General features: G+C 33.7%; 1 protein-coding gene across 1 annotated transcript; it reads right to left on the bottom strand.

Moving 5' to 3' along the window:
- Window positions 1–3,183: 3,183 nt before the first annotated feature.
- On the bottom strand, window positions 3,184–8,242 carry LOC122313667 (ubiquitin-conjugating enzyme E2 10). Its single transcript, XM_043128841.1, has 5 exons — window positions 8,082–8,242; window positions 7,814–7,894; window positions 4,809–4,936; window positions 4,098–4,202; window positions 3,184–3,574 (listed from the first exon to the last, which is right to left on the bottom strand). The coding sequence occupies exons 2-5, from the start codon at window positions 7,881–7,883 to the stop codon at window positions 3,431–3,433; spliced, it is 447 nt and encodes a 148-aa protein (XP_042984775.1). The 5' UTR covers window positions 7,884–7,894; window positions 8,082–8,242; the 3' UTR covers window positions 3,184–3,430.
- Window positions 8,243–13,626: the final 5,384 nt, after the last annotated feature.

The following is a 13,626-nucleotide window of genomic DNA, read 5'->3' as shown; positions in this document are numbered from 1 at the left end:
TATATATATATATATATATATATATATATATATAATTTTATTCTAAAACATCAAATAACGACGGACAGGAATCAATATTAGAAGGTTCGATATGATCATGATCATAGTCAAATGCACCATAAAAATTAATTAAAAACACATGAATTATATATAAATATATATATATATATATATATATGTACAGACGTATGATCAACAGTACACACGGTACTCATGATTACTCAAATTAATTCATTCCTGCTCATGAGCAAAATGGTGCCAATTAATTAAAACATGTAAATTACTAAATATTGAAGAGGTTGGTGCTAGAGGACGTGCAGGAATCATCTCATCATCCGATCAAGTTTTCAGAGATCAGCACTTGGACGTACGTACTCATGTTTACTACTTATATTAGCAATATCGAATCTCAGATACATACGCCTGTACTTGAACTTATCATATAATTTACTGAGTTTAGTGCTGAAACTAAACTAATTAATCCTCCTTTTAATTAATGACCAACAACAGTACTAGTACTCGAGGGCATGATTTTGAAAACATTTTCATATATATATATATATATATATATACACATTTGTCTCCGACATGTCGAGTGTCTAATATAATTTATAAATATATTCAAGCATATCTTATGGTAAAGATTTTGTAAAGGCCATATGGATACATGCACTGAAAGGAGCTTTGTCCCGAGACTTGATGACAGATGATCAGGATGACCGGCTAAGTCGGTCCAATCGACTGTCACGTACAGTCACCGTTTGAATATCGGTGACCAGCACCGTTCACACTCTATCGACGACAATAGAAGTGGCACGTGTTCTGTCCCATGTGGGGTTGATATATATGGCCCTGACTGGAAACTGAAGTATTAATAGAATATGTGAATAACTCAGGATATCGATCAGATGATTGTATAGTTAATGAAGTAGTCTTGGTGTAATAAATATTATTATTGCAGCTGTTGCTAATTGATTTGGAATCCATCATTAGGAAATTAAAGAAAAAAGAAATTCAAATTAGCTACTCACTCCATTAATTTCGGACGCACCATCGATCATTAGGAAATTAAAGTAATAATTAATTAAGCAGACATCATGTCCAGCTGCTCGGTGAGGACTTGACAATTCGCCACATAAAATCCCACAAAAACAAGTCCTCTGATTCATGGAATCAGCTTGGGATTTTTTTAAAAAACCTGGTTTTAAGGGACCATGTCATTCGCTCCGATCCCCACTCGTGGGCACGACCTTTAGAAGGTTTAGGAGTAGAGATGAGAATTTTGAGTTTAAGATGAGAAATTTTTGACCCCAAACTTGCCCTTAATTTGCTATATTCAGAAAGATAAATAATGATAATATATAATAATAACAGTAAACATATAAATATATACACCGTACCTGGACATTTGTTTTTAATTTTATGTTTTCCAAAGCAAAGCTGTCACGTTTTTCTATTTCCTTTTTTAATAATAGCTTGACCATATCCTTGATAATCTTAAATAACAATACTTGTTCCAATTCAGATGAATGGAACTCAAATTTTCACTCTTTATATACCACCATATATACTCTAAACCACAAGCTGACTCAGGAAATAATAAACTTATAATTCAGGGACCCGCGTTGAGGACTGGGTTTGATAGAATAAACAGATATCATTAATATATATATATATATATATTTTCACAATGTATGGTAGATATAAACCCATAATTTCTTGTCCATGTGATCAACTTAGAACTCCTTCTGCTCCCTAGCTAGCTCATTGTCCAAACTCCAAAGGCCATTTGCCTTCTATGGGCAACCAGTTGATCCTAATATCAACGGGCCGGTGAGTTCGTTTGTTGTGCGTTTTACTCATATCCCATTTTATTCCGTTCCATTCATTTCCTTACATTTTTGTTCGATTTCTTTCCATTCCTTTGTAAACTCTGAGGCGATTCCTAACAGAAGAACATATAATATATTGAAATACCCATAAATAAGATTGAAGTAGCTGGACATCAGTTGAGAAGTGTGCTTTATGGACACAATTAATGATAAGTGTATCCTCACATAGGATTGCTACAGCTGCAAATGAATTACACAAAATTAATACTACAAACTAACATAATTTCATGTGATCCGTTAGTTCTACTTTATAATAAAAGTAACTTTATAATCTGACAGATTACATCAACCCACGTCAGTTTGTGAGATTACTTTTGTATAATCATTTTGTAAGAGTATTGCTCATTTTATTATATAGACACGTTTTGAGATGATTGCTTCCGTGCCTTGACTCGTATCAGCACTTTAGACTTTGTGGAAGGAAGGAGTTGACCCAAAATTAAAAATAAAACCTGACAAGCAGCAAAATCATAAAAATAAATAAATATCGCGATAACTGGTTGAAAATGTGTACTGCTCCGTGTGTTAGAAAATGCTTTTTATTTTTCTGAAAAAATAGGATTTAGGTTAGAATCATGGACACCCCCGCCCCAACAACAAATAAGAAAGGAGTAAGATTAAATAGGCCCTAACTAAATAGCCCATAAAACGTTGTTGATTACTGTGTAGTAGTCCTTGTTATTGGGTTCATTAGAGAGCAATTTGGCATTGGTATCAATGATCATCCACCCGAAAAGGAGTTACAATATCCACCGGCCGAGTAGTGTCTATTTATTTGTTAAATGTTGACTTATAAGGAATTGAGATCAGGATCAGGCAGGGGAGCAAGAATAAGATCCAGTTCGAGTTTTGGGATGTGGGAAGCCTTGGGAGCAGTAGAGATCTTTTAAAAAGGGGCCGAATTTCTTGGCATTGTTTCAAAGACATGCAGCAATAAAGAATTCTACCCGTGCAGAAGCTCTACTGATTTGAGCTACACTCCCAAAACAAACACAGAATTGTAAACTTTGCATCTGGAAACAGCCAATCAAATTTCCCGACTCACACCAGCCTCAAGTAGAGGTCACTCCAGGTCGCTAGAGTTACGAATGGAAGGAAGTGAGACATATCTCCACGCCAAATCCTGGCAGGGAACAAATCCTAGAAGTCTCGACTCTTTTCAGCCAATACCATTCCAATGGAATCTTGTAACTTGATCAAGAATCACTAGAACGGTAATAGGAAGTTCTTCCTCTACTGAGTGAAAGAGAACGCATGGCTTCCAACAGAAGACAAAAACAGGAAGCCATAATTGTTATGCAGTCCTAAAAAGGATCAGGGCCACATCGTTAATACGGACACATTCCATTGTTCTAAAGATCAAATTATCCATACAAACAACAAGACAGGCCCATGTGTTTCTTTCTTCTTTAACTGTGGACATGTTATGAACCTCATCTTTGGTTCAGTTTAGGATAGAAGAGACAACAAACATTGATACATGGGCTGAAATTCAGTAAAAGGAAAAGTGCCCTCCCCCTTACATACCCAAAGCTTGTTTAGCCCATAGCATACTTCTGGGTCCAGCTCCGAGCTGTTGTTTCATATTTATTCCTATCCGTCTTATACATGTGAGCAATCTCAGGAACCAAAGGATCATCGGGATTGGGGTCCGTCAACAGAGAACAGATTGAAAGCAACACCTAAAGAAGAAAACAGTAAACAGATTTCAATGCTAAAAAATAATTTACTCGCAACTTAAGAGAGTGACTTAAACTTAATAGATGGATGCTTCAAATAGTTCCCAAACAGAGAATACAAGCGTGGGCAGACTTCCAAGATGCCTATCAGCATGTTTCTTATAATTCATCAGGAAGCACAAACTTCTTTGAATAAGTTTCATCAGGAGGCGAACACAGCAGGCTTTCTATCAGCCTCTCAGTATGGTAGTATTTTGAAATTAATCTTTTCTCTTCTACACAAGTGAGAGAGAGAGATGGAGATGTGGCTAGGTATATCCTTTGTATTGCAATTCATAATTCAATTTATTGACGATGTTAGAGATAATCATTCTGTGTCATAAACCATTATGAGTTTGCAAAAATTTCATTTAGTATACTAGTTCTGCAGAAAGCTTGCATGATACTAACCAAAAATATTTAATTTCATGTATAAAGTATTTTTTAGCATACTATGTTGGTCCTTTCAAAATTACAGGGCAAGAACCTTGGAGATGGTTAAAGCAGGACTCCATTGCTCCTTCAAGATGTCAAGGCAAATGCTCCCATTACTGTTTATATTTGGATGAAACACTTTAGTTCTGAATGCTACCTGCAAGATCCACAGTTTGTTTTAGAGAGAGGGAGAGAGGTGTCAAGGATTGAACATACTTTAAAGTACAGAAGTAGAAACAAATTTTTTTATAGGTAAAATAAAATTTTATTGATAGAAGAAAATAGGCAATAGCCTAAGTACATAGGAGGTATACAAAGTAAACACCTAGATAAATGTCAGGAACTAGTGATGGAGACAAGAAAATCATGAAAACTAGCCCCATTGAAATCAATGACAGTAGCACAAAAAAATAAAGTTTTGAAGAAGAATCTATTAAGCTCATCCGAGGAAGAATATCTAGAAGAAGTAAAAACCAATATCGGCATGCTTGTTTGATTGCTCTAAATATAAATCCCAAAATCTATTAACTATTGGACCATTTTTTTAACAAGACAGGATATATATTGTTTTTCAATAACATGGAGAGATTGACACAATCACACCTAAATCACCAACATTAAACAATCAGAGTTGTACGCAGCTAAAAACAGTACAAACATATATAAATTACAGATTAAATATAAACATATATAAATTACAGATTAAATATTATAGTGCAGGAATAATTTCCAATGCAAGCATAACGCACGGCAAACAAAATACCTTGGGTGGCTTGAAGGGATAGTCTGGAGGGAAATGGATAGTCACTAGGAAAACACCTCCAGCATAAGGACTGTCTGGAGGACCCATAATTGTTGCTTGCCAGTGAAACATGTCTTCAGCAACAGGGCCTGCAACATTACTACCATGAGATGAGAACAAAAATACAAATACAATATATTTTTTTGATAGATAATATGGATAAATACAAATACAATATATAAAGAAAAGTAAAATGGAAAATTACAAATTGTCCCTCAAATTACCACTCCTTTTGCAAATGACCACCACACCACCAAAGTCATCACTTTCTTTCATCCATCTTAATGATTGGATTTTAAAGAGGAGAAATTGCAAACCGAGTGGTAGTTTGCGAGGGTAAGTGTAGTTTGTCCAAATTAAAATGTAATGAGGGATATTGCATCTGGATCTGTATATATTGCTTACAAGAAGATATATTAGATTGAAAAATAAAGTAAACTCAAATGGGAAATCAAAAAAAAAAAAAAATTGGGGACCAAAAGATGTGATAATAAAGTTGCTGGTGTAATAATAGATTAGGAGTTTCATTCAGTTAAAAGCATTGAGCTGAAAAGAGATTTTTTCCTTCCAAATCCTAGATATGTGGAGCATCATTTCCAACTCAAATCCAGCTGGTTCAATAAACATTCCTGCCTTGACACACAAGGTGACTCAAGCTGTGAAGAAGCTAGATGTGTCAGTTCAAATGATAGACTGGTAGCATGGCCTTATAAATAAATTTAAATCTGTCAACAGCATCACTATGAGATTTACATTTTCAATTGAAAACAGTCCATTTGGGCATGCTTCTCTCTCTCCCAGCTCCATTCAAGGGTTATCATCATTCTACCTCTTTGTCTAACTCCATGCTAGGATTGAAAACTCATTGAAAACATCATCATCGGCGTACACAATGGAACACAAACTTTGTTTGGTACAAGAATCCAAGCTGTCCTCTAGAAACCAACATACCAAGCCCTTAACTAGAAATAAATTTTTACAGGAAAACAAACTCTTTGATACTCACTCATTTCCTTTTTCTGATAGTTAATAGCATTTGGCATACGTCACCACTTTGATAGTCATTCCAAAGCCGCTGGTGGAGCCACATCATATTGAAGGGGCACTTTAAGTTAGAAAATAGCTTAGTGCTATATTAATATTCATGATTTTGAAATTTTATAAAATTTCCACCCATTAAAATATATGTTGTGGTCAATTGTAAAACTTCACTTTTTATATTTTCAAAAAATGCCTGTAGATCATATTAGAAAATTACGGAGAGTATGGGACCTGCAAGAAGCTGAGTTTTTTTATTTTTTTTTTATCACATGTTTTCTTTCTATTTCAAACTTCACTTTCTCTATATAAAGCCGCTTGACCATTATTAATAATAGTAATGATGATATGCAAAAAACAATTGACATTTCCTACCTAAAAGGTAAAACTTACTGCTGAGGGTATGTTTCACCCCCAAAAAAATAGACTAAACAAATGCATCTATGGATTATGAATATTGATACATACTTATTGCTACACGATCAATGATAGAAGTTCAGTTGCCTTGCAACAAACTTTACACTATTTTTTTTTTTTTTTTATTTCGGGGAACCTCTCCAAGGTAGGGCCCTTCAAACCCACCCCTGCAGAATAAACCCTGGTCCCATGCACCACACATTTGGAAGTTTCCCTACATGGAACTGGTTTAATTGCTAGCTTTTCACCAGGAGGTGTGGCCCCAAAGGATTGTTTGCACCCATGAGGTATTGAACTTTAGACCTTGAAGGGAGTGATACCCCAAGACCAAGGCCATCGCCACTTGGGCCAACCCCTTGGGATTACAAACTTTACACAAATTATTCAGTTCAATTTACACTAGGACATAAATTTCAACTTTCTTAAGGAAAATCTAGCAAAAATTAACATCTACGAACTTTGGAGTGGCACCAAAAACAAGGATCCTGGAAATAGTGCCAGGGCATGTTTTGTTTAGATAATCAGATTGACAAATGACACTCAACTTTTTCTTTGATTTTTTTTTCCCTTTATGGCATGTTAAATTTCTGGTGTTAAAAAAACAAAGCCTGTACAGCCCCTAAAAAAATGGTTTTGAGAATTCCTTAAAATCAACCCGCTCTTAAAAAATGAAAGTTTTATGTTAAATTCTGTCCCACCAAAAAGGATACAGATTTCCTCAAGGCACATCAACAACTCAACATTCATAATGGTTGAAATATCAGAATGTAAAATGTACATGTAAACCCGTGATTTATTCAAGTCTATCATGTGATGCACAATATCTGATAAGAATCTTGCGTGAACCTCAAAATATGTGAAATCCAATGTCGACGCCAAAAGAAATACAATTTAGTACGACCATGACATCAGCTACACATGTCTGAGGTTGAAAACGACGTATCTTCCGCTTAATAATGAAGAGGAACTGGTTCTACCTTAAACAGTGTCCCAGGTCCATTTCCTTATCGGTCCCTTGTTTCATCGAAATCTCATAATGTTGTAACAATTTCAAAACCGGGAGTCCTCAAGTTCATAGATTAGACAAGTGGAACACATAAAGATCTAACATGATGAAACAATGAGCCCACAATGAATCAACGACGAATCATGGGTCATTTGGAAGGCAAAAAATAAGATTCTACACCCATTCCAGATCGTGCACTATGGGTGTTTTTCATTTTTATCCACGTCAACTAGGATTAAAAAGTAAAAACAATGAACATACGTACATCTACGTGTATGGTAAGAAAGTTTAAGAATAAAGTAGAAATTGAAACGAAAACTTGGGATCGGACAACGACACGCAGATACCTTTGAAATGAACGAATGAAATGAATAAATAGATTATGAAATTACAACAGAGAACAAGGAAAAAAAGCCATAGACTAATTGAAAAGCTTAAATAAAAGTTCTGAAGAAAAAAGAGAAGAATGCGATGGCCAGACACGTGGTGGTATTAAAGAGAGTACCGGCGCTGCAAGATGTAGGAGGATCCTTCTGCAAATCCTTGAGTTCCTTCAAGATCCGCTTCGAAGCCATGGATAAAAGCCCTAATTTAAAAGAGAAGAGATTAAAAAATAAAAAATACAAAAATCCTCAGTCTCCTATGATGAAAACCCGAGAACCCCAAAACCGGAGAAACACCATGAGCTTGCAATAATACAAAGATGGCCTATACATACATAGATATAGAGATGTATAAATAGAGACACAGAGAGAGAGAGAGAGGGATCGTACCGACAGAGATAGAGAGGGAGAGGGATCCTCGCTTTTGGGTAGTGTAGGTTTCGGGTTCGTATGGGGGGTTTCTTCAGGGGAAGGGAGAGGAAAGAGAGAGAGGAAAGTGGAGGAGGGATGACGTGGTGATTTTAAAATTGGTAAAGCCGGCTCTATCTGATTGGTTAAAAATGCCAATTCCTTTAACATCCCCTGTTGAAGTGGGTCTCCATTGGCGTTTTCCGTACGAAAGGCTTCTTTCTCTTCTTTTGTTTTTGGATGCCCAAAGTTGGACTTGAAATTATTTTCTCATTTTTAAAAATTATAAATTAAAAATAAACTTAAAATTAGCGGAGGGAATTTTAGAACTTATTTAGTTAGAAAAATCATTTCATCTTATTTTATTTTATTATTATAATTTTTTAAATTTTTATACAATATATAATAAACAATTCAATTTTTTTAAATCTCAATTCAACTTTTTTAAATTTTATAAATATTTAGTTTTATGTGCTTTTTTATATTATTATGATATAATATTAATATTAATATTCGATTATTTGATATATCAAACTAATAATTTTAAAAAAAATTAATTTAATTTTATGAAATTATTAATTTTCTTATATTAGTTTTGATATTAATAATAAAATATTCTTCGCGGAAGCTACTATTTGGGAGAAGCCATTGCACACATTGTATGTAGATCAAATTCACTAAAACACTAAACTAGTTCATTAAGAACAGTCTCTCTCTCTCTCTCTCTCTCTCTCTCTCTCAAATGAGCCATTCGTCTTCTTTGACAGCCATCAAAGCCAAGCACCATAGCCACCGACATTAGCCTTAGACTTCCCCACCACGACATTAGCCCTCCCTCCCCACCACAATTGAAGCCCTCCTGAGGAGATCGTAAATCTCCGAAATCAAGCCCTTCATATTCTTCGACAGCCATCGAAGCCAAGCACCAACCACCGACATCAGCCTTAGCCTTCCTCACGAAGATTGAAGCCCTCCCTCCGCACCACGATCTCAACCCTCCCGAGGAGATCATAAATCATCATTGTTGAAGCCCTCAGTCAGTTCAAATCAACGACGAGAAACCCTTAGTCCACCAACGCGAAGCTCGTAGATCTGCATGAGGGTAGTTTGTATTCTAGGGTTTAGCATACAAATTTTTTTTTCCTCTGTTTACTCCATCTCTTTTTTCTTTCTATATATAAGATGAGAATATCTATTGCTCAACTACATTTGAAAACCTAATAGAAATAAATTTGTAAGAAAAATGACTTGACTAGTATGCTACCTAAAAGAAACCCTAGATGCGGCATTCATCATGTTCGTTGTGAAATTTAACATCTATGCATAGATATATAAAGTATCATAAATCTTTGACTTTTTTATTTCAAGAAATCGAGATGAATGGGAAACCATATCTACTACTTGAGCTGAAATCACCAAATCACATTTGGGTATTGTGGTGTCCTGTTTTATTTCCATTAATGACCAAGTGACTTTTTATTTCAAGAATGGTTTTTAGATGAATGGGCAACCATATCTACTGCTTGAGCTGAAATCACCAAATCATTTGGGAATTGTGGTGTTTTGTTTCATTTCCATTAATGATCAGGTGACTTTTTATTTCAAGAATGGTTTTTAGATGAATGGGCAACCATATCTACTTCTTGAGCTGAAACCACCAAATCATTTGGGTAATGTGGTGTTCTGTTTCATTTTCATTAATGACCAAGTGACTTTTTATTTCAAGAATGGTTTTTAGATGAATGGGCAACCATATCTACTGCTTGAGCTGAAATCACCAAATTATTTGGGTATTGTGGTGTTCTGTTTCATGATTGCTTGAGCTGAAATCATCAAGAAATCGAGTTAATTCAAGCAGTCTATATTTATATTTCATAATTACTTGAAATATCAGATCAAGTACATTTTCACTCAGAAACTTTATTGTATACATTTTCAGAATAGTGGTCTTCCATGATACCATCACTACAAAAAAACTAAGAATTGCCGACGTTTGATAAGCACCGGCACCTGTCTAAAAAAATGCCGCTACTTAATTAGTGGCCTTTTTTTGCCAGCATAACCGTCAGCCGATAGTGGATGGTCGCTATTTTCACATTCCGGCGTTTATTTAAATGCCATGACTTGAAAATCTCATTCGCGGTGTTTATATTTAACGGCATTTCTTGAAATGCCGCCAAATTCTCTAAATTAACGGCGTTTATCTAAACACTGTCACTAGTTCGTTGCCATCTCATTGCATAAAATAGCGGTGTTTTAATAAACGTTGCTACAAGTACTTTCCCGGCGCATCATATAAATTGGCAACATTTATCTAAACGTCACCAATAGTACATTAGTGACACATTTGATAAATTAACAGCGTTTATCTGAACACCACCACTAATTAAAATAGTGACGTTACCATAAACGCCGCTACTAGTACATTGGCGGCACATCATATAAATTAGTGACATTTATTTAAATGCCACCTATAGTATATTGGCGGCACATTGAATAAATTAACAGCATTTATCTAAACGCTACTATTAGTTTGTTGCTATTGCATTTTTTTAATTAACGATATTAATATAAACACCGCTACAAATACATTGCCCTCGCATTGGATTAATTAACACCATTTAGAATGTACCAATAATATGATATATCGCAATTAAAAAATATAAAATATAAATTAATAATAAATATGATATAAGGGGTCATTATTCATATAATAAAAAAAATTACAAATCAAATCACATAAAAGTTTTTTTTCATGGAACATTCTTCTTCTTCACATTGTGTTTGTCATTAGTTTTGGGACCATTTCTTTCATATGTAGTCCTTCTTCTTCACATTTATCCAATAATTCTTTGAAATTGTTATGCAATCATTGAATTTGGAAAAGATCAGAAAAGTCATACTATATTAATAGAAATAGTAATATATGTTAAAGGAATAATAGATGAAGTGGCAAATGTGATTGTAAATGAAGCAGATATATATATATATATATGTTAAATGTTCTAAAGAGTAATATATGTTAAAATAAATAAAGAGTAATATTTGTCAAAGAAAATGAAACAGATATTGTGCTACAAAAAGAAAATAAAAAATCAGTACAATGTGCACATTGCTTAAAACACCATATTCACTAATATGTTCTTAGTTGAATAAGCTAGCTAGGATGTAAGGAAAACTCTCACCTCCACCTGAAGAGTACGTAGGTCACGTCTTACATGATACATATATAGGGGAACTTCTTCAAATTGAATAGAAACACCAATATGCTTTGCTCAATTGTTCAGTTGGACTCATTTCAAATTCAATAGCAAATCTTAGTTATTTAGAACTTCACCTCTAAATGCTACATGATACATATACAAGGGAACTACTTCAGATGCTAAATCACAAGTTCACCATGCAAGGCTAAAAGTTCTAAAAATATATTTTCAAATTCTAAAAATATATGCATTCAAGTTGTTGCATAAACTAAAAGTTTAGATTTACATCTAAAAAAATAGGATTAATCTTAAACAAAGTAGTTTGACCCCAAAAACTTCTGAAATCCAAAAACATCATTTTCTAAAACTCACATTGTCTTTCTAAAGCTCAGTTGGGCTCTGACAGAAATCCCTCTTCCTCCAACAGAAACATCCCTATGGTGCAGAGGAACCTGCAAAAACCAAATTACTAGATCATAAACTCCAAGCCAAACGATCAACAACACCAAAATTGTGTAAATTCTACTGTAATAATGTTGATACTTGCCTTCTTGAAGGAGGTTCTTTCTGGTGAGATATTACTTTTTCACATAAGACCTAAATATTGAGATGGAAGTGGTATCCATAATCCATTGGTGTCTGTAGTGGACCACCTGATCTCTTTATTATTAAAAACTTGTTCTGATTAAAGTGATTTTGATGGTCTTCAAAGTCAACTTGGTACATCTGAAGAGTACATAATCATGAACGCATAGATTGCATCAACTAAATTTAGAATTCAGAAAAGAAAAAGAAAAGGGCCAAAGCAAAAATCAAGTCGATTCAAAACAAGCAGATGATTAGTACTAGTGATGACTGTAAATGAGAACCTACTATCTTACTCGACTGACCCATTAATTCTCTGCCTCAACCTCAAGTTCAAGTGGGCTATAACTAATTATATAAAAAAATCAAGAAAAACCCTGAAACTCTGATACCTTAGATGATGGATTTATGTATACAACCCACAGATGAAAGGCCAAGAGCATCTCCTACTCTTCAGTTAATTTATGAGTCAATGAAAATATAGGGTTTCACATCCACATAAATTGAAAATACGTTGCTTGAAAAGGAAATACTGTTCTCAAAAGATTTAGTTGCTTAAAAAACAGGAACATCTAGCTTGATGTTGAGCATTTGGTTGGTGAAGAATAATGAAATTTTTAAGGCAAAGAAAACATCCATTCGTAAGATCAAACAAGGACCTACCACTGGTGTTCTGCTTCTTTTGACATTTAATTTTAGGATTTAACCCCTTATTTCTCCTTCTCTCCTCCATTTTTTCCCAGAGTACTGCCAGCCTTTTTGATAATCTGTAATTGGGTTGCACGTCTTTGGCTCTTACTAGTAAATCAAATAATTGTTGCAGAGGGAAGAAATTACAGAATATTTGCCAAAAAAAAAAAATCTTCATTCCAATTAGGAGATTATTTTACCTGAATGCAAAAAAAAAAAAAAAAAAAAAAAAAAAAAAAAAAAAAAAATCCTTACTCCCAAAACAGTGCTTGCGACTTTGCCCCTCACCCCATGACGATAAGCTTCCTTGGAGTTATCCTCGCCGTCTCATGCTTCCTCGTGAGCTTCACCCACACGGGGAATAAATAGAGGATGGACTGATGTATAAGGACGTGTTTCAGCATATAAGAGGCACTTAGTTGGAATGATGGAATAAATAGAAGTTGTGAGAAGGAAATTTAAATTTCCCCAAAATTTGAGTGCAAAGTAAAGGCGCCAACTATAGTTTTCATTAGTTTTCTAGTCTTTCTCTTTTGTTATTTTCTTTTTAGCCGCCTCTTTCTTTCTAATTTGTTAACTAATATTATGCTTGTTTAGTACTTTTGATCCAAATATTTCAATTCTCTCTATAATTGAAATCTTAATATAATATTTTTTATATTATATATAATAATATTTTATTATATATATTATATATAAGATAATGTTATTATAATTTTATGTTAATGTAAAAAAAATATAATAATGTTATTATAATCTTAAATATGAATAATTATTTGATCATATGGTTTAAATATAATATATATATATTAATAACATTTTATGGCTTAATAGATTCTCAATATATTCATTTTGATAATTATATTAGTAAATTAGTAATACTAATATACATTAGTATATAATGTATATTAATTACAATTTATACTTTATGGTCTTATACTAAAACTATTACTATTAGTAATACACTTTAAGTTTATATATAAATTACTATATAAATCACTATACTATTAATTATAATACTATATCACTTATGATACTATTAACTATAG

Source organism: Carya illinoinensis, chromosome 6 (genome assembly GCF_018687715.1).
Source record: "Carya illinoinensis cultivar Pawnee chromosome 6, C.illinoinensisPawnee_v1, whole genome shotgun sequence".
NCBI lineage: Eukaryota > Viridiplantae > Streptophyta > Magnoliopsida > Fagales > Juglandaceae > Carya > Carya illinoinensis.
The sequence above is the reverse complement of the archived record's forward strand: the minus strand, read 5'-3'. Positions and strand labels throughout refer to the sequence as shown.